Genomic DNA, 22,837 nt, shown 5'->3' with positions numbered 1-22,837 from the left:
GGAATACACACAAAAGGACCTGTTCTTTCCATATCACACAAACTCCAGCCAGCCTGACTAATGCCACATTTCTATTTATGATAATAAATAAGAAAAGATTAAGTAGAATTAGAAATTACAAAAGCTAAGCTGTAATACGGGGACGGCCTGCAGCTTGTCACCTGTACATAGAAGTTAAAGCGCCACATAAACCTCCTATGTCATATATGTATACATCACATAAATACATATGGATATATACATATATGCATACCTATATGTGAATACAGTTATACATTAACTTTTATAAATTATCACAATCATGCATATAATATTCATATATATTATAAATAATATATACTATTATAACCATGACTATATATTATTTTAAGTTTATTGCATTTTCTCATTAAGGTACAATTTATATTTTAGGTTTTAGTCGCCTTGATAAGTCTATTTGAAACAGTACTACTTGGTTATCTCAGTTATAAGGTAAGCTGTTTTCATTACAAGTTTTCTGTGGATGGAACACATTACTAGTGTTTTCTAGCATTTCTCTATTTGTAATTCATACTCTGGGGATAAAGCAAGTTCTTCTTACACCACTTTAATTATTTTGGACCTCTCTAGTATGTGATAAAAAACGGTAGTAATATAGTAATGTTTCCTTAGTGGCTTCAAAATACTTCACTAATTCCTGTGGGTTAACTTACGCATTACACGCATGTTTATGTGAGCCAATCAAATGGAACGGTCTGGCTTTTTATTGTTCTCAACCTCTTTTCCTGATCTGTACAAAAAAACATGGAGGGAGCAAAAACCTGTCTATTAGGAATCATTTTAATGAATTCTCTTATTTTTTGGCAAAGCGTTGTTTGGCTACTACAAATGTCACAGGTATTCATTGAGCCCCTGTCTGAGGAAGAGCTCCAAATTGTGCATTGTTCCTTTTTCAGTGAGTTTACAATCTAGAAATGGGGGTAGACAGGAACAAAACTGTATACGGATAGTAATAGAAGGCGGAATAACAGGTACTTTCAGTGAGGTGCAAATTAAGCCCCGTGGTGGGGGGAGGGGTTCATAGAGGGAGGTCAGAATCGGAATGACTGGGAACACGGCAGTAAAACTAAGAAACATTGCAGCAAGAAAAAAATTCAGATTGGGGTTGAGATAGATGGAAAAATGGAGGTGGTTGCAGAAATGATGAATCTCAGGTGATTGTGGCTGGACAGGTGGACATGACATGCAGACAGTAGAGAATGAGGGGGTAGAAGTTGCAGGACAGAGGGGTTGATTAGGATGAGGCAGTCCTGTTCACAGACAGGAAGACGCGTCCCTTGAGTATGGGGCCATGACGCAGGAGAAGCTAGGGCTCCTGTTGATGGAGACGCTTATATTGTGGTTGATGGAAGAAAAATATGGCGATCAGGGAAGACAGACGCGTGGAGCAGGAGGGTAGGAAATAAATCACCAGAACAGCTGTCACGTCCATCACTCCTTTTCAGCGGCCAGGCTCGGCACGTACTGTGTCGACCAGTGTACGCAGGTTAAGATTTTGGGGAACTGTTTGCCTAGCATTTCAATTCCTTTCTCACTTTCTTCAAACATAGGGTTTTGAAGATAACATTCCTTTGGCTACTTTTTAATCCTAAATTTAGAGCAAGTTTAATCCTAGATTAAGCCTTCGTGAGTGTAAAGCCTTTAAGATGATCGTAGGTGTTATTCAGTAGGGTCTCTACCTGGTTCCCAGGAAACAGGTACCTGGGTCTTAAAACCTTCATGACCACGACTTGCTTGCCTCTTGGCACTCTTCCCTGTGCTCTGCTGTCTCCTCGTTATTAGAAGTCTTAGGCATGAGTGGAATGTAGTCTGTGTCTGAGCCAAGCTCTCTAACTGCCTCCTGGAGCCCTCTCACTTAGCTTGAGGTGACAGCGGCAGCACCATGCACCTCGGACATCTGCCCACAGATGAGTTCTCATTGCTTCCGTTTCTTCCCCCTGCTCCCTCTTCCACCCCTTCCTACGGAGCCTGGAGATGGGGGACGAACTGTGCTGACGAAACCTATGATTTAACAATTGCGTACAGAGACAATAGACAGCCTAGAGCCTTGCTTTGTGATGTGGAGGAATTGGACATCACTGGCAAGCTTCAGGCCTTTGGGACCTGCAAGAAAATCAAGAAAAATCCCCAAGTCGGTAGCCAGTGTTATAAAAATATTTGGAAATGACAGGGAGCCAGATTTCAAATTGCTTTTTCATTCATAGCTCCCTTCGTAGAAGGTAAACTGCTTTAGGGAGTTGTGAGTTCGTTTTCAGTGGACACCATTCGAGACAGTTTCAGTGATGAGCAATGAATATCAGGGTTTGCCTTTGTGTGTGTAGTTTGTGCAGCTGTACAGGGTTACACAGAAGGGCCTGTGCTTGATGTAAGGTGCTGATGTCACCTTGAAAGTGTTAACAGTTCGGTAATAAGAGGTCCTGATAGAACTCTTAGTTCTATGCATTTTGATTGCGCCTGGGATGCCATGAATTATGTAGCCAGTCCTGGTTAATATTGTTTTACTATGTGGGTTGGGAAATTAGAATCCAGTTGATTGAAACACCCCTTCCTTTACGTTTTCTTAATGTAGAAACAATGTTAATACGCGTGAACACTGTTAACAAGTGGTGTGTTTAGGAACTAGCTAATATGCTTTATGGCATGTGAGTCTCATTAGTATAGCAAACATACTATGATTGAGTCACTTTTTCATTCATTCTGTAGGTTTTGTTACTGGGTTTAATTTTTGCTGGTAACTTTTCTTTGAAATAATATACGATCAAAATGTGTTAGGTGCAATATTAAGGATTACTGTAACATTTGTTTTACTTCTGGAACTTACTACAAATCTGAGACAGCATGATTACGTTCACAAAATACTCTCCAGAACGCATTGCTCCATCTTTATACAATGATTCAGTATTCTGTTAATGTAAGCATCCTTATTGCTAGAGAAGTTCTGAGGGCTGTCTTTTCCCCTCTTTCATGGGATTTGGTGTAAGTGACTTCCATTTTTATGCATTCTTTCTTGGAAGGGAAATATCTGGGAACAGATTCTACGAATACCCTTCATCTTGGAAATAATTAATGCAGTTCCCTTCATTATCTCGGTAAGTCCTAAAAGAATCTTTAAAAAATGTAATTTTGTCATTAGACTTAAGTCAAGTCTTTAAATCTAAATACTAATAAATCATATATTAGCTCAGATAGATGAATTTAGGCTTTGGTTAGAATTATGGTGTCAAAGAATAAATAGTAAAACCAGATGGATAACTGGATTGTGAAATTAAGTGAAAACTAATGAGATTTAGTACAATAGCAAAATACTTCTTAGAAATATATGCTCTAGAGGTGCCATTTAAACAAGTGTCAACAACATCTAAACAGACTGGAAATTACTCCATTTCTTGTGTATATTGTGGAATTAAAAAAAAAAAAAAAGAAAGAAATCAAGTCCAACTGAGTATTTATAAAAGTTTCCCATACTGAGAATATATTTACCTCTAGTTTAATGGCAACATTTTCTAAGTCCAGTTCTCTCTTTAATAACAAAGTTGCCTACAGCCAGATAACCAGCAATTTTCTTCTTTCTGAATTCCATGAAGATTCTGCTCAACTGTACATTCCCATGGCAAAATTAGGTCTTAATCTGTATTTGATAGCGTCATAATAATGTCTGTTGGGATTATGCTTTCTAACTCTAAGTTTTACTTGGAAAATTATGAAAATAAGTAGATATCTGAAGTTGTTGCTCACTTCTGACAACTATTTTAATTTGAATGATTTACCTGGAGGAAAAACTGGAATTAGATTAAATGACTAACTAAATATAATTCCAATTAAACATGGTTCCCCCCAATGTCACTTAAAATGTTTGAACCCAAAGAGAGTAAGTGGCAACGTTATAAAAAGCAAAACCTTCCCTTCTTGCTCCTATTTCCCCCTCTAGTTGTAAGGAAGAAAAAGGCGATGTCTATTATAAACTGTCACACAAAAAGATTGAATGATAGAATTAGCATAGAATTTAGTTCTATCTGACATCCAGTGAGAGCTTATTATGTTCTTTCTGCTTCTACAATAATTTCCCAAAGAATTCTTCCCTAAGTAAAAATTAGATGGTGAATGAAAAGATCACATCTGCTCCTTGCATTTTATTAATAATAGGAGTTTAAAGAATTTGTCACATGTTTTAAATCATTATATTGTCTTTAATAACTTCTCTTTTAAATCTGCTGGATATGATTTCTTGCTTTGAGATACAAGTTTAGCTTTGATTTGTTTTTCAGATATTCTGGCCTTCCTTAAGGAATCTGTTTGTCCCAGTCTTTCTAAACTGTTGGCTTGCCAAACATGCCTTGGAAAATATGATTGTAAGTATAAATGTGAAATGCAAATATAAAAATATTTTTCAACCTCTCATTATTTCTCACTTTTAGTATTCTGATTAAAGGGAGATAAATGACTTGAGGTCTTTGTTTCATACTTTTTCATTTTGTTTTTGCCCATAAAATATAAACTCACTCCACCGGAATTTATTTAGTTATAATTAAATGTCTAAATGGTTTATTTCAAAACTTCTTTTAAACGAATTTAGTATCTTAGTAAATAGTCAGTTTTATTTCAATGTTTGTAAAAATGAAAGAGTTTTGGTAAAATGCTGTCAAATAACTTAAGCGATATGTTGTATAAATGCCTAAGTTAATGGACCTTACGTGACCAGTCTGCTTGTAACCTAACCAGAATGAGAACATGTAAAACGTCCATGTGGCCAAGTCACTACCTCTGTAAAGTCCTAGGAAATGGTAAACAAAAATGGTTCAGATTTTCTAAATGTCACCACACCAAAGTGAAGTGCTGTTTGGACTGGTCCAACTAATGAGCCAATCTTCTGAAGACAAATAACCTTTCAAGGCAACCTGTAGAAGGGGACCCCTGGTTTTAAGGATTCAGGAGGTCCTGGCGTCAAACAGATAACTGTTGGTAGTCTCACATTCCATTAAAAATCTGTGGGGTTTTGTATGAGCCTGTATTGGAGCTGGAAGCCCCTCATTTAAAGTCATCCTTTTAGATTTGGTTGGTTTGGTTTGTGTGTGGGATGTTAGGAGGGACAAACAGAACCACGAAGTGAGAAATGCAGATTTCAGAGTGTGCCTTAGTTGCATTTTGCTCAAGGCTGACTCTGTTTGGACGGACTGACTTATACCTATGACCCAAACCTGTTTCCAGTAGGTTTTAATCCTTATCTGTGAGCTGTAAGACATTTGCTATCTAGTCAGTCATTCCCCAAATATTGATAAGAGTCCACTGCATGCTAAACACAGCTAGGAAAACCATGTGATTGCACTTCTTTGCTAATTTCTTCATCTTCAAATGAGAATACACATACCTACATAACAGACTTGTTGTGAGAATACAATTATAAATACCTATATAAATATGTACATGTATGTCTATACATATGTATCAACATAGTGAAGGCTCAATATTATTAATTATACTATATTAAAAGTAGATGTTTGCAGAAGCAAACTTGTTTTCCTCTGAAATGGTTTTTAAACAGAAATTATGACAAAAGTTTTGGCCAGAAGGAATATTTGGATAACATTTGAGAGTTCATAACCGGATGAATGTTTCTAAACATTGGTGTTAAGTGACCATTGGAGTCTTATGAAAGTACATGTCAAAGTGAGGGAGAATGTGGCTTGTGCAGTCATTTGAAGAAACATTGGGCTGTCCTAACTGTTCAAAAAAACAAAAACGATTTCATGAAATACAGATTGCCTAAATTGCTAATGAAAAAAAAATACAACAGAAAAAAACAGGCCTTTTTGCTAAACTACGTTATTAGTTGTTGGAAAAAAAAAATAACCTAACAAGAGACAAATTTTTAGTCAATCACTGAACAGAAAAGCAGGGCTTTGCAATATTAATGTAGAATTCACACATTTTCCATTGTACATCTGTGTTTTGCTTCTTCTCTTCTCACTGGTTGCTAAATTTTTATTCTTTTTTTGCTCATTAACATCTCTGTCAAAAGAAAGTAAGAGTTGAGAGGTGAAATTCTAATCAATTTAGTTTTTTGTTTTCATAATAGTTCTGGTTAGATGTGTGGTGGAAAAAGATAAAATAATGGCTTACTGCGATTTTATATTAATTAGTGAAGTTATCTCATACTGATTTTAAGACTATTAAAAGTTTATTATAAAAAATTTGAGATGAACTGAAAACTAGAAAGTACAAAGTTATGAAAATCTACAAAAAAGCTACCACCCAGAATACTAGCAATAATTTATATCCTTCTAATATTTTCTATGAAAAACATGCCCACATATCATACATTAAATTATATGTTCAATTTTATAACTTGAATTTCTTATCATACACTAGTGTGTAGTGGACAAGTTCCTAAGTCATTAAATATTCTTCTTCAAATCATTTTAAATAAGTGCATCTAAGTCCATTACATACTTTTGATCAATTTATTTAACTATTTTTGTATTGCATATTTTAGTTATTTTAATAGTAGTGAACATTTATTAGTTCATTTAATAAACACAATTTTGTAATAAAGATGAACATAAATACATATGGATTTCCAACTCTGATTTTCATATAATCAATTTTTAGAAGTTGTTACTGAGTTAAATGAATGAATGCATGAAATAAGAAGTACATACTTGTGATTTGTGACTTACGTTACCAAATTACCTTCAAGATATTTATAACAAGTTACATGAAGACTACTATATGTGAATGCTCATTATTTTTGCATCTTAATCAATACTGGACATTATTATTCTTTTAATGGCTTGCAATTGCAAACAAAAAAGTATATCTTGAATTCACATTTCTTTTAATATCAATGAAATTAAACTTAAAAAAATTGTTCATTGGTTATTCAATTTTTTTTGGATAAATTGCCTGGCATAATTTATGTTATTTACCCTGATTCACAGAATGAGATTTGATAGTACTTTGACACAGCTACTACTTTCCACTGAATTGAATACATTATATGCTGATTCTTTTAGAATCAGAGTTTTCCACAAGACATTATGCTTCCCCTGGAGAGCTTTTGGGTTGTCAGTCTCTACAGATGTTTGTGAAACAAATAAACTAAAATTTAGTGTTTTGGTGGTCTTTTTCCATAGTAGTGGCTGCGTAATATGTGGTAGTAACGTACATTTTTAACTAAACAGACGTGAAAATATGCTGCTATATTCAGTTTAAGTCTACGTATTGAGTATGAACAAGACAATTGAAATGTAATGCATAGTAATAAATGCAATGAGTCGTGAATACTTAATACTTATCAAAATTTAAAATATGCTTTTCTGTATTATTTTAGAATGATCTCCATAGAGCCATTCAACGTACACAATCTGCAATGTTCAATCAAGTCCTGATTTTAATTTCTACATTACTATGCCTTATCTTCACCTGGTAAGACTGCACATATCAGCAGTTATTTTGTTTCATTGAACTATAGTTTCTCAAAAAACTGTATTATAGATCATTTTAATTAATAGATAAAAGTCAAATCAATGCATCAACCACGGAATCAATGAAAATTAATCAGTGTTCTTTATAAAATGCAATGGATCTCCTACAGAACTAAAAATAAAACCCTCCCTTTGGTCTTACAGAAAAAACAAGAGAGCACATCGATCATTTGGTATTGATGATATTTACTGCAACTGTGGCTGTTAACCAAATCCTAGGAATGTGTCCTGCATGCCATAGTTGTCCAACAAGAATTTGTCCTTCAAATCGCTGACATGGAGGTACCCTTGTTGTCCGAGACCTCCAAGCAGAAACACTGATGAGAAAACTGTCAGGGTCCCTCATGTCCCTGCCACTGCCCTGCCTCCATGATGTTTCAGAGTGTAGCCAGGCGTCACGCAAGGGCACGCCTCCTGCCAGGGCAAGGCCAGACCTGAAACTTCTCTTTGTTCCAGAAAATAGTTGTTTCTTCTTTTGGAAGGTCCCACTTTGACAGCTCAAAAGTAAGCCAATGTGAATGGTGCCCTGCCCATATGGAGTCAAGCAGATCCTTACGTAGAGAAGAAAATGTGAACATTAAAAAACGAGGTGAAATAATGTACGTTTGCAGGAGTCATAGATAGGCTGTGTAACTGGATTTGACGTAATGAGAAGGATAAAAAGCTAATTTGGAAGTACGAAAACAAGAATTCCCTCATAGGCTAGCACGACTGAACCAGATGTGTTAGCTTGTTAGCTCTAGGTGTGTGTGAACACAGTCCCGTGTAACTTCAGGACATCTGACAAATGCGCAGTTAAGTGATTTGGTCATTGTGCAAATGTCATCGGGCGCATTTACATAAACCTACATGGTCCAGTAAACTACTGTATTTGTATGTGCTGTACTTTTATAGGACGGGCAGCACAGTAGGTCTGTTTCCACCAGCATCACCGCACACCGGTGTGTAATGCGTTGGGCTACATTAGGATGGCTATGACATCTCTAGGTGGTAGGGATGTTTCAGCTCCATTATCATCTTTTGGGATCACTGTCATACAGGTGTTCTGTCATTGACCAAAACATCATTATAGGGCACTTTACCGAATACATTTTGACACAAGGCATGGCAACCGATTTGCATCAGTAGTATGCAGTTAGTAACTCGGTTAAATAAGCTTAAATGTTTTATTGCATACTTTTGTATTTAAAAAATAAACATTTGGAGATATTTAATGTTTTTATAAATATAAAATATCCCTCTAAAATTGTTGCAATGCCATCTTATTACAATGTTTTCACACCTCACAAATTGTTTTTATTCTTCACCTAGCAAACATCTAAGCGCATAAATATGAAATACTAACAGTAATGACTTCCCTTTTAAAGTCCGTAAAAATTCTTAATTTAATGGAATGACATTATTTGGATAATTTGGGAGTCTTCCTCATTTTACGTAAAGAAAATAAAATTTTTATGTATGTATTCACATGCCGACATTTCAAGTGCTGGAAATTACAAAAAGTAAAGCGAAGGATTTCTAAATATTATGGAAGTCTGTTAAAGTAGATGTAGAGAAGAGGTAATTGCAACATCAGGGCTATAATAAGGGCAAATTATTTTTGTATAGTGACAGTTGAGTACTTTTGCTCGGGAGGCATCCTCACTACAAAACACCATCTATACTGGGCTCTCTCTTTGCTTTTACTTTCTGTCTTGAGCGGTTTTTATTTTCTATGAAAGCACCAGACACATTTTGCAACTGACATCAAGGGGCGCAACCGTAATAGATAAAGAGTGTTTATGACCCACATGAAATTTCCATTACATAATTTATGCATTATTTAAATTATTTGTGTTTTGCTGTTTGTTTGATATGCAATTCTAGTTGCTTTTGTTGTTGTGTGTGTATGTGATTCAATTTTAGACAACTGAGTGGTAGTTTTGACAGATATTATCTAATGTTACAGATGTGACTGATATAGATACCTGAACCTGTATCTTAATGTGGAATTATTATCGAGTTATGTTTAGCTACATAAAACGTTTTTAATCACATGTACATTAATACATTTACATTAATGTTTTATAATTATAATATCTAGAATAGAGAAACTGAAGTTTCATTTCTCTATGCATTCTTGTCTAGCATAACAAGTAAAGTGGCTTCATAAATCGTGATCATCATAGTAAGGTAGAATGTCTTATTTGAATTTACTATCAAAAGTGCAGTTATCTATATGAAAAATATGAACATTATATTAGTTTTATCATACAGGCTGTTTTCACATAGAGTTTCACCACATACACTATAAAATACAAATACACACAAAGATATAGCAACTTAAACCAGTAGAAATGGCTAGATAGTCTGTCCAAGGCTGTTATATCACCTTAATATTGTTGGAGGCTAAGTTTCCTTATATCTTATTTTTCACCATTCTCAAAACATGGTTTCTGTCTCATGGTTCAAGATGGCTGCTCTAGTCTTGCCATCACATTCTAATTCCAGGCTTTCGGAGGAAGGGAAGGCACAACCCAGATATTACATGCCTAATTCAGGCCAGAATTTGGTCATATATCCACAGATGGCTGAAAGGGGCCCTGCAAAAAGTGTTGCCTAGCTGAGTGACGAGATACCCAAGCTGCATATGTACTATCATGGAAAAGAGAAAAACTCGATACTGTGGACCGATTATCAATCTCTAGCATTGATAAGTCACAAAAGTCCATACACGTATCATTTGTTTAAAGCTCGGGGCTGTACTAGTTTGGAGCCCTTGGGCAATTACTTAATTTATCTAGCCATAGTTTCCACATCATTAATAGAGGATAATATTAATCACCCTGTAAGATGTTTATGTTCTTTTAAGATGAGGATTTATTAGATATGTTTATAAAATGTCTAGCAGAGTGCATGGTATATGGTGTGAACACTGGAAAATTTTAATTTTTTCCCACTTTAAATGTCCTCTTTATATAAGATGATTAAATTATCGTGGGAATCCACAAAACCTAGTTTACTCCCAAAAATCTAAGCATAGTAACTGAATAATACTATAAAACTGGAGCAGTAAGCCTGAAACATATTTAATAGCCAATATGAGAAACCATCTTCCTCCGATGGAATGCATTCAGGTTTTCTGTACTTCCTACGTATTTTTAGTATTTGTTTCTCCTGGTTAGCCTCACTAAGTTAAAGATAATTGCAGCCTCTCTCTCTGCATTGAATACTTTTATGAACACAGCATTGCCACATACCCTCGGCTCCAATCTCACTTTGTTTAGGGCAGTTTCTTTGTTTAACCTTAGAATAAAATGACAAGTAGAAAGCAGGGGCATGGTAAATAGAGGAATGATTTTAGCAGATTGCTTCTTAAATACAGAAGTAACAACTCTTTTTTAAACTACTTAGAAGTATTTCTCTTATGAATAAAGATTTTTTTGGCCTGCTCTCTGAATATTGAGCCATATATCATGTCAGAAAGTACTATCTTTTTCTACCAGATCTATAAAAGAAGGATATCTCAGATATATACATGTATGTATGTGTATATTTGTGTATAATCTCAATGTAAAATATATACATACATGTGTAAAATGTATACACACACACACACACTTGTATGTACATATATTTTACCTTGTGGTGAGTTTAGTTTTAATTAATTGCTGATATATCATAGAGTACGCCTAGCAATGCTTTTCAAAATCAGGATTTTTAATATGTGCATTGTAATTTAAGTGCCAAAAAATTCAGGAACTAATATTTCATGCATTGGCTGTGTTGTTTATGAATCTCACAGTCTTAAAATTACCTGCTTTGGGAACTGCTACGTAGGTTTAAAATGTGTCTTCTCTTCATTATAAACATGACAAAGAACTATCATTAAGCATCTGTCTACAAGAGACACAAGCTCAGTGCCAAACTGAAATAGAAATGAAGCTGCTGACCCACTCTTTGTAGAGAATGTGCTCAGAATTGTTTTTCCTGTCATTGTCATGGAATTGGACTCATCTGCCTACACGTCTGCTGTGTACCCATCGTGGTCAATAACACACACTTCCAAGGCAGCTGGGACTCTGGAACAAAGATGCAGCCTGTGTCTCTGGAACAAAGCCAAGGAAACTGGTACATCCAGGAATCAAGTGCATGACTTTAGCTTAATTATTTACATATTCTAACCAACAATAAGTCCTTGAATATATAATGCATTTGGTTTTCTGATTTTACACTAGTAGACTGATTTTGCACCTCGTTTGTTGCAAAGTTCAGTTTTTTGTTCAGTTTATTTTAATATGTATGTTTACATATTGTCATATTATTTCATAGCGTTATAACAGAGCTATATGAGGTTAATGGATATTACTTGTTTTAGTCAAATGTAAAATATTCAGCTCAAATCTCAGTCTTAGTTCAGGAGAAAGTAAGTTCATTTAGTTATTGTTCTTAAAATGTGATTTAGTTCAACATGATTAGCATGCTGAATTCAAAAGTATTTATATTTTCTTGTGCCTCCTCGATTAAGACTTACTTGAATGCTAGATGTTTCGATTCTGGAACTCTGTGTACTGATTCAGCACTAAGGCAAATAGCCCTTTGGGAAGTGGACAGTTAGGAGATAATTACTACAGTGTGGACAAAGCATTAGAAGATGGTCGGATGGTGTTAGCACTGTCCTATTTCATCCTTCCTTTTGTTTGGTCACATTTGTTTGGCTGATATTTCAAACGAATGACAGCGAGGACATGTGTCTGAAGATCAAGTTTGTGTTACACTAGGACAAACAGAAAACTGTTGGTCCCAATGATATTTTGCATAAGTGGGTGGGCAGGTTTTCGGTAATTAGCCAAGTAAGGTACATTCAATTTGGGAGAAAAGCAAAATATGGCTATTTTATATAAATAATAATAATGTAATTATTATTCATATAAAAATCTAGATAACATGGTTTGGGGTTAAAATTCTGTATGAAACAAGCTACTATGTTTGAAACGTGACAACAATGTATAGTTATTTTCAAACATACAAATACTGAGAATGATGATCTTGCATGGGGTTACTATCGGTAGGCGCTTTTCTGAGCACTTCCCATGTATTAACTAATTTAATCTCCAACAGCCCATAAAGTAAATTCAGTTATTATCCTCAATTTATGAGGAAGGCACAAAATACTTCAGGAATTTACAAAAGGGATGGCTGAGTAGCTATGACTTAAATGTCCGCTGATCTACTGAGGGCCAGGTTAAAACTTCAGGAAGAAATAAAGGCACTACCTACAAACTAATAAGAATCAGTCTGATAGCCATATTCTCTCATCTGTGCTAATAGTTTCGAAAACACTGTTCTCAAGTTCCCAAGGAATATTTATTTAGAACCTGAAATTTGACAGAATTTAAACGACCCTTGAATTATGAGGGTGATGCATAGTTACTTTTACACATAAAAGAACTGAGAAGTATGCTACAGAAATGAGGAAAAAAAAGAATAAAGAAAAAATATAGGTTACGAGAAGCAGTGGTATATACCGTGTTTCCCCAAAAATAAGACGTAGCCAGACCACCAGCTCTAATGCATCTTTTGGAGCAAAAATTAATGTAAGATTTGGTCTTATTTTACTATAAGACTGGGTATAATGTAATATATTATAATAATGTAATATAATACCGGGTCTTATATTAATTTTTGCTCCAAAAGACGCATTAGAGCTGATGGTCCAGCTAGGTCTAATTTTCAGGGAAACATGGTACATTAGAACACATTGTCACCGGCCCTGGGACACCATTCCATATGGCACTTTATCAGAGGTGCAGCTGAAGGCTTATCTAGGTGGAGGTGGGGATGAATGTTTATTTTCTATGGCATGAGCACCCAGCCAAAGGAGGTTTCCTGTTAGCAGCTAGGGTGAAAGAGCCAGAGAAAGCCCAAGTTGTCACCATAACCATAGCAGAACCAGTGACTTCAAAAGATTTTTACATAAAAGTTCTGAGGGCAACAGTCTGTGACATTAGTTTACACCATTCAAGATGGTCGTCCACGTTGGAAAGCAATCAAGTGATAATCTCAGAATGAATCCTTGTGTATTAAGAGTTTATGGCATGGTTCACTAACCTTTTTTGCATAGATACAAAGACAATGTCCAGTAGAAGAAGAATTTTCTTTCAACAATAGAAATCCTAGATTTATTATTATTTCAAAAGCACAGTTTCTCCCAACATCTCTAATTATCTTAAATTCCATGGGAATATTAGGCTTCAGGCAGATACACTACAGGAAATGAAAATGGTTATTTGGGACAACTTAATTGGTGTTCATTCAGTAAGTACCAAAGTGGAAGATGTGGGCTGCTTTGAATGCTAATGTCTGAATTATATGCATGAAATCAAAGTGTTGGATGCTTTCAGCCCAGAATGCCACTGTTAATGAAAAATTTCAAGTAACTGTGCATAGCAAAGGGACTCTGGGGGTGCCTGGATATTTAAGGTTATTCATTTTTGCCATGTGACTTGTTTCCTCTGAAAACATTTTGTTGTACAAATTGACATTTACCGGGTGGTGAAAAAGTTTACAGTCTCAATATTTCCTTTCATCCCAATTAATGTTTTCCTTATAAACCTTGCCAAAGCTTGAATAACTAAATGTAGAGTTAACATTTTAAAAAGAGGAAAATTTTAGAAAAGCACAGAGTAAGTGATTAGTAATTAAGGTACCTTCATTATTATATAGAGGATCTATTTAAGTAAACAAATTGATTATAAATTTCCAGTCGTTTTAAAGAGGGTAACGCGAGAGTCTGTATTTTAAATCCTAATTAAATGTTGTTCAGATTTTGTTTTACAATTACATAACACTGAAATGATGCTGTATGGATTTGAGTCAACGATAACACTCGAGTGTTCTGTAAAGAAGCAAACCTCACAGTAGACTCTTAACTCAAATCCAACATTCTTCATGAAACATTTCAAAAATAAACTATTTTTCTAGAAAAAAATGTCAAGCCAGCATTGAATCTTTAAAAATGCTATATTGAATTCATCTAAATTCCTTGATTATTTGAAATGCATGCTCATCTAGTATAATTTTTAGTGCTCATATTGCTTCTCTGGTTTTTAATGTTGCCTTTTTAATGAAGCAGCCATATGTTAACAAAAAGTATTTATGACACCGTAATAGGGTTGGTTTGACCCAATTGCAAGGTGGGACTGAGATAGTTATACGCCTCAGACTGTACCTGTCTAGCACCACCACACCTGCTCTGGCTGCTTTGTCTTGTGTTTTCTTGCATATGCCTTCCGGGTACCCAGGGCTCCGTCTTCTAGTCCTAGTTCTCATCTCTGCTAAGAGCCCAGGTCCATCACTTCTGTGAATGGTGCACTGTGAGGTTACACCTCACCTGAGTGGTCCCTCATCTGTCCTCTCAAGCAGTCAGTGAGTGCGTGCAGACTTGTCCAGGACAGGCTGTACACGGAGTGGTGCTACCTGCTGGCTCTTTCTGAAGAGTGAGGCATGAGAAATCTTTACTAAAAATAGAGAGGTTTACAATCAATAAGAAAGATTCTCCATTCTGTGCTTAAACGTCTCCATGTATCAGGTGCATTTCACTCAGATGGATTTTAACACAGTTATCTTACTTTCTGTCGCTTATTATGAACCTCAGGTTCCACCTGAATGATGGATATTGTCACACTGGAGTGACGACAGAATTGCTCTCTGCAGGAAGGTTTAAGGTGCGCTTGCCCTTTGGTACGAGGGTAAAAATCATACATTGGACCTAGACAATCCTGGGTTCATAGCGTGCCTTTTCTATGAATTAATTCCATGACTGTATCTTCATATCATCTGCTGTACACGATAAATTTGTTACAGTATAGGTCTATATTGCGTTCTTACTGCCATCGTTTTTTTTTAAGTGACACCATTTTGTTGATAAATTGGATATAAGGTGTGAGACAAAGAGAAATGGAAGGATGGCTTTGATATTTGCATTTTGGGAAACTGACTGAATGATGGTACCATACCCAAGGATGAGGAAATCTGGAAAAGAACATAAAGAAGAATAGAAATAGAGTCCAGAATAGTTGACAAGCCTTTTAGAGACCGAAGGTGAGGTGTTGGGTAGCCATTTGTCTCTAAGAGCCGGGAATTCAGCAGAGGGGTTGGGACGGGGCAGGCGATTAGGTGGTTATCTGGTGGTTATATGGGTCATCATCAGGCAGGAGATCAGATGAGAGCAGCTTGGCAATGAACAAAGTGGAATTCTGGATGCAAAACAGAGTAAAACCAAAACCTGAACAGGCCAGTAAGATGCATTGTATAGGATAAGTGGGGCAATGGATGAGGAGCTAAGATCTTCATTTACTTGCATCCAAAAAAGGGGGCAGTAAAAGATACAGACGGTGCCAAAAACAAGGTATACACATTTTAAGGAAGGAAAAGTGTATTAAAATTTTAATACTCAATATATACCGATCACAAAAGATGAATACAAGTCACATTTGATTTCTGCAATTACAAGAGGTGCTCAAAGTGGTTCCCATCAGCGTCCAGACACTTCTCATGATGGCGAACTACTGCTTGAGCAACACTGACCAAAGTGTCTACTTGTATACATTATTTTGGCAACCCCGGTACAAGGTAAAAACTAGTTAAAATACAGGAACTTGATAAAAAAAATGTAATGGTAGAAGATTTTCATAAAGAATCACATTACTAAAATGAACCTGAGAATTTTTTTTTATTTTCCACTTCTCCAAACATCGCCCTTTCTGTACCATCCAACCCAGATGGTTGTCTATTTTAAAGCAGAGTCAACGTCAGAGCTTTTATAGTACATTTTCATTATATTAAAAGCATTTTCTTACCATCACGCAGCCAAATCTGTGTAGAGCTCGTATATCTTTTAAAAATACCATGAACTCTATTTTTTTCTGTTTTAAAATCCCTCATTTTTCCATCTTAGTATTTGTCTTCTTATTAATTCATCGTCTGTTACCTAATTTCTTAAATTGCACAGAGACTTTTGCATTTCAACTGATTTTTAGAATCCTTCTATTTGGGATTATGTAACATAGCTGTTTTCACAAGTTCCCCTTTATAAATTTTTTCAATTATTTCATTGTATTATAATTTACCCTCTTTCGCGCCCATAATCTTTGCTAATGTCTTTCAAAGTATTTTGATTCAGTGTTGAGACTCATTTTAATATTGCCTTCTTTCCGTCCATCCATCCTGTAAGCTGATGCTATCTCCTGCCTCAGGGCTATATTAATTTTCACCATTATTTTGCTATAAAAAGTTATGCAGAATCTTTCAGATTTTTCCTAATAATCCAGGTTTATTTGGCCACCTAATCCTCTTTTTTTTACAGTTTCTATCTTTTGGCCCATGGAATTCTATTTATTATGGACTCTTGCTGTATATTTATATATAAGTTTAACATCTTTATTTTTAGGTTCCTGGTTTGCTAGCAAATTGATTTTAGGTTGTTCTGAATATCTCATTTGAATTTCACATGAGCTTGTTCCCACTAGTGTGCTTGCTGTGAAGGTGAAAAAACCACTTTCAATTCTCTGCTTTATAATTATCTTTTATATTCACAATTGAAGCACTCAGTCGACTTTCCTTTTAGCCACATATTCCACAAATGCTTTAACTTTCTCCCTGGATTTTTTGGTTTGTTTGTTTGCCTTTCTCTAAATCTTTTCTATTTTACAATTCTAAAGGCAAACAGGACCCAGTACTGAAAAACCACCCAGATCAAGATAAGTTGTATAAAAGCATTTGTTAAAGTATTAAGTACTATTCAAATGCAAAGCAGGATTTTTATTGCCATAATCCAGGGGCCAGATTTCTAGTTTAGCAAACAATAATGTTCTTAGGTTTTATCTGTTACAGGGGTATACGTACATACATAGCTATGTGAGGGACTATCGGTAAAAACAGAAATTCATTAAATTGGAAGATGTCTTGGTTGTGTCACTTTCTTGCTGTGTGACTTTCGTTAAATAATAACCTTACTTTAGTCATTTGTCAAAAAGAAGGAGAAAAATATACAAACTTGAGGCAGCTCTAAAAACAGACACAATATTGGGTCATGAAAGCAGAAATAGAAGAAACAACACATGAACGTAGCCAGGATGAAGTCTACATCTGATATTAAGCATTGGGGCAGCTGAGGTGGAGGGAGAAATGTAATGTTGCTTGGTTCTCATTAATAGGAAGAAGGAAGCACACAAGTTCCCCCTTGGACTCAGTGTCTTCCTCCGCACACTCCCTGCAGTGTCACAGAGACACTAACGTACGTTATTTCCTATAAGGATGTTCCTAACGCAAAAACAGCACTAGTGTCGTATCTGTTGGCTTGTTGTGTTAATAAGCCCTCATAGGAGGCCCACGGCACCACGAGGAATGCAGAACCATCTCCGGTTTAGATAGGGGACAGATATAGTCAGAGAAAGGGCTTAAGCGATTTTTTTTTTTAAGTCAATGCGACGCCGGAAATGGTTTAGTTTTGTCTGATTATGATCTGTTTTCCATGCCCAGGAGGTCTTCATGGCTACCAGAAAGCACTGCTTTTAGGGGATAGTGTGTTGTGGTACAAATCATGGTGCATTGTGGGGTTCAGCTTTGTCCTAGGAGATAAATTAGAACACAGAGAGGCATGAAGGGATAATTTACAATGACACCGAACTTTCCCCAGTAATTCTCTTCCCAGAAGTCTGATAAGAGTTAGAGAAATGGTTCTCTAGGCTCTGCTTGCTCTCCAGGACCTGTCTGCTTAGGTGAACTCAAAGGTGCCTATGGCTTCCAAAACCATCCAGATGCTAACTGGTAATGGCGGCTGTTCAAGACAACATTTTTGATTCTTCTCTCTTTCCAGGCATTCCCTCCCCTTCCCCCATCTTATCAGTCAATTATTCCACTATTCATGCAGTCCCATCAAAATCTAAACTGCTTGAAATCATCCAGACTCCTCTCTTCTCACAAGGAGCATCCACTGAATCAGCAAGCTCTCTTGGCTCCAGGACCACAGTCTCTCCAGGTTTCATCTGCCTCTCTATTTGCACTATCACTGCTTGTCCAAGAGCCACTGTCTCTTTCCTGGGAGACTTGGTCTGTCTGCTGACACCCCTGTTCTCTTACAATATATTTCCACAAAGCAGTGAGAATAGTCTTATGTGCTTACGGACCTCCGATGTACTTGGATCAAACAAACAGACAAAGATACTCATACGGTGGCCCAGGTCTGGCCCTGCCTACCTCTCTGATCTCAACTGATACGGCTCGCAAGTGCGGGCTGCCACACGGCTGTTTTCTTTCTGTCCTTGATGGTGTTATGATGATTCATGACTTGGGCTTTTTTTTTTTTAACTTAATGTTCTCTTTGTCTTGTATCATCTTCACTTACCTTTTGGTGTTCTTTTTCTTTGCTTTTTTTTAAAGTTTATTGGGGTGACCAGTAAACATTACTAACCATTAAATTAACGTTAATGGTTAGTAAAGTTACATAGGTTTCAGGTGTGCAATTCTGTAATACATCATCTATATATCACATTGTGTGTAGCTTTCGGCGTTCGTAAGGTCTTGGCTTATATGTTAAATCTTTAATGAAACCTTTCTTAACAACTCAGTCATATGTCCTGAGTATTCTGCTACCCCATGACCACCAAGGACCCTGAGAACGTTACCTTTGATCGTTTACCACAAACTCAGTTTTTTCCTTCACTTATATATGTTCTGGCATGATACTGCATTTATACGTTTTGGGACAAAATATTTGATTAAAGATAGAAACAATAGTGAATCTGCTTTAAGTTCAATCATATCCAAAGAGATTAAGAATAAAGGTTACTTTGTGGACTCTTATTCTCTCCTGTACTAGCCCTGTTCTAGACCTTGCCACAGGTATTTAAAACATACATCAGAAGTTGTTAGAGGTTTACAGTCCAGTTGCTTAGAGACAGGTACAAGGATTGATGGCAAGTGAGTCTTTTTCTCTTCGCATTACCTAAGAGGAAGAGACTGTAGACACATTTGTCTCTTGGGAAAGGTAGCATAGCTTAGGCAAATTTCATCCAATTTCGGACATTCACTCTAGTTACTTAGTTATGTAGTTTACTGGATGGTGAATTCGGTTTCCTTTTGGTACAAAGAAAGATTGAAAACACAGGGCCTAAATAAACAAAGTGCGTTGAGGCGACTCGTTTTCTTCCTGATTTCTCTCTTAAAGTAAAGCATGTCTAATTTCAAACTGTCCATAGAGAAGGCTCACATTATTTGATTTCTACAAAGCTGGGGAGAAGTGATGAAAAACTTCACTGTATTCTGGCTGTGATGCATATGTCCTATGGTAGAGAGACCCTTGCTCAAGTTTTTGACTTGTTTTTTTCTATAATTTGATGCCTTTGTAGAGAAAGGAGTTGGACTAGACCGGTCCTCAGCCAGTGAGCCCCAAACTTCCATAGCAGTGTCATCAAAGCCATGCCATTTTATCACGTTCATAATTGCTAAGAAAGGATAAATGCTATTAAGATACTGTCTGTTAAATGAAACTAGGGAGCTGAGTGGATCTCACAATGAGTAAAACTGAAAGGAAATAAATAGCCTATTTATTGTATATGTTGGATTTTACAATGCTATCTTTGCTTAATTTTTTTTCTCTTGCAAAAACGGTACAGAATTAAAAAAATGTTTATTGAATGGTAGTATCTTCATTGCAATGTTAACTCCTAGTTTAATTTCTTTGAATGTAAATAATCTGATATGGTCAAGCTGTTACAGATTTTTAAAACATTGAAACCATAGAAGCAAAACATGCATTATATGATGATAATGCTTTCCAGATAATTCTTTTAGTTTAGAATGTGTCACTGACCTCCCGAAACTGCTCTTCGAACAAACATCATTGCTCAGGAAAACAGTTGTAATTTCCAGTGAAAAGAATAATTATTTACCTAGGAAACCATTCTACATAGATGCTGATCTATTTAACATTAGCTAATGAGCAATTACATCCACCATCAATGTAAAGGTTATTCGAGTGTTCAAACGAACCAATCAGATACTTCTCAAGAGTGTTCTTACTCGCCTATGGTTATATTTTTATATTACAGACTTATTTGTGAATATTATACTCTATGACATGGATGTAAGTTCACTTAGCCATCTCTTAGAAAGGGGACATTTTCCAATTGATTTTAAGTAGACATCAAGTATCGTGAAAGTAAAAGTGCTACCATTATGGCCAAGTTGTTTTGTTGATGAACGTGACATACTAGTATCACATTTTTAAAATGTTGTATTCAAGTAAATGAGCGTGTAAAAATAAGAGTCACTGTTGCCATGAGAGTAATTCTCAGTGCTTATAATGTGAAGTAACATGTTACGCTCTGTTCTCTTTTGTTTTTCATGGCTTCTTAAATTTTGACCATTTCAGGAAATATAAAATAAAGCTTTATTTTGTGCCTTACTTGATTTCCGGAAACTGTTGCCTAGGGACTGAATGTCAGGGATTGGTTGTGTTATGTGGAGGAACCAGATTCTGTGGGATCATGCTCAGCGAGAGTAAGTCAGCCGATATTTATTTGGTACCATGTCACATTTTATGTGCAAGGACATATAAACTGAGTGCTCATCTAGTAATTTCTTGATAGTAAAAAAGAAATCCATTGCTAGATGACACCTTTTCTGAGGAGAATTGGGATGTGTACATATTTTACTTTTATGAACCTCAAATGTGAATGTGTCTTTAAATATATAATGGAGTTAATGGTGTGCAGAGCTCATGTATGATTGACTATGCACTTCACTTTTAAAAACTGAATCAGCTAAATTAAAAAATAATTCAAGCAAAGGAAAAAGTGAATTGCAGAGAGGCCAGGGTTAACAACTAGAAAATGCCACAGTACTGAATTTAGTACATCCAGTATTTCCTTTCCTCTTAGCGGTAACTGCACTTGGATGTTTTGCACGGGCGTGTCTCCAAGGTGATTAGTTAGCCTGGAGACTAAGAGTCTAATGTAAATACAGTTGGTGCTTGGGGCAGAACTGACTACTCAGGGTGTCAGCAGACTTCTGTGAATGAGCTCACCATGACTCCATTTGATCACATCATTCATTCTCTTGCTTAAAATTCTTCGTTTGTGTTTTCTGAATAACATAAATTCCTTGGTGTTTTACATAAAGTAACTTATGATCTGTCCCTGTAACTTCGCTGGGCTTACCTCTCTTATTAGTTTTACTCTAAAAGCTATACTGTCACCCTATTGCACCATGGTAATGTTTTTTCACAGCCGAGTTCTGAGTTTTCTATGCAAATATCTACTGTATCTTCTTTGCAACCAGTAGAAGTTACTTTGACTGTTCATGACTAGATTTGAAGCTTTTCCTGTTGAATATCCTTTTTTCCAATAACCCAACAGAAAGAGGAATTGCAAATACAGAGGCAAACAGAATAGATACTGTGTTTTTTATTTGTTTCTTTTTGAAAGTTAAACCATTAAAAAAGGGATCTCATTCTACTATTCTATTACTGGGAATGGAGCAAAGATATACAGAGGGTGCCAAAAAAAGGTACACATATTTTAAGAAAGGAAAACTGTATTAAAATTGTAATAATATATATTGATAACAAAACCTGAAAACAAGTCACATTTGACTTCTGCAATTACAAGAGGTGCTCAGAGTGGTTCCCATCAGCGTCCAGACACTACTGATTAAGGCAAACTACTGCTTGAGCAACGTTGACCAAAGCGTCTACGTGGGTACATTTTTTTGGCACCCCTGGTATTTAGCAGGGATCTCTGATGTCACGGTGGGACTCACAAAGCCTGTGTAAGTCAGTCCCAACATTAAAGTCAGAAAAATGTATATGAAGAATCATTTACATGTACACGGTGGTTCTAAGAATGTGTTTGGGCGTGTGGGGCACACCCAGAGACCCCCATGCACACTCCATAGGTGCCCGTACACACACACACACACGCACACCACATCTATACACTCTTTATGCCCACTGAAGTTTGTCCTCTTCTGTAACACACCATTAAATGTGTCAGTTTCTCAGTGAACAGTCCTGGGCCCTTTCATTTCATTTCACATTTTTTCCCTAGAACATATCAGACATTTTAGCTATAGTTTTTTTGTAGTCCCACAAGTATTTTAGGACAGTGTGGTATATACGTGTCTACACACGTTCAAACCCACTTAAACCCATAAGCCTATGAAGGACTCCGATCAGGAACCCATTACCAGGCTGTCACCAGCTCCAGGCACCAATACCTGTGTCGAAATCCTGAGAAGTGAACATAAGGGGAAATAGAAATATTTTCAAGACATGT

The 22,837-nt window shown here is 36.1% G+C and overlaps 1 protein-coding gene across 9 annotated transcripts in view; it reads left to right on the top strand.

Annotated features, from left to right (window-relative positions):
- Positions 1 to 22,837, top strand: part of KCNT2 (potassium sodium-activated channel subfamily T member 2) — a 227,657-nt gene that overhangs the window by 79,678 nt on the left and 125,142 nt on the right. For all 9 annotated transcript variants that reach the window (XM_088799157.1, XM_074317061.2, XM_074317060.2 and 6 more), the window contains 4 exons: positions 412 to 471; positions 3,054 to 3,128; positions 4,305 to 4,388; positions 7,367 to 7,461. In XM_088799157.1, coding sequence (XP_088655283.1) covers positions 412 to 471; positions 3,054 to 3,128; positions 4,305 to 4,388; positions 7,367 to 7,461 — 314 coding nt within the window. The remainder of the gene's footprint in view (positions 1 to 411; positions 472 to 3,053; positions 3,129 to 4,304; positions 4,389 to 7,366; positions 7,462 to 22,837) is intronic.

Source organism: Rhinolophus sinicus, chromosome 6, assembly GCF_057876585.1.
Source record: "Rhinolophus sinicus isolate RSI-liver-muscle chromosome 6, RSI-T2T, whole genome shotgun sequence".
Lineage (NCBI taxonomy): Eukaryota > Metazoa > Chordata > Mammalia > Chiroptera > Rhinolophidae > Rhinolophus > Rhinolophus sinicus.
This window is presented reverse-complemented; position numbering and strand designations above follow the sequence as displayed.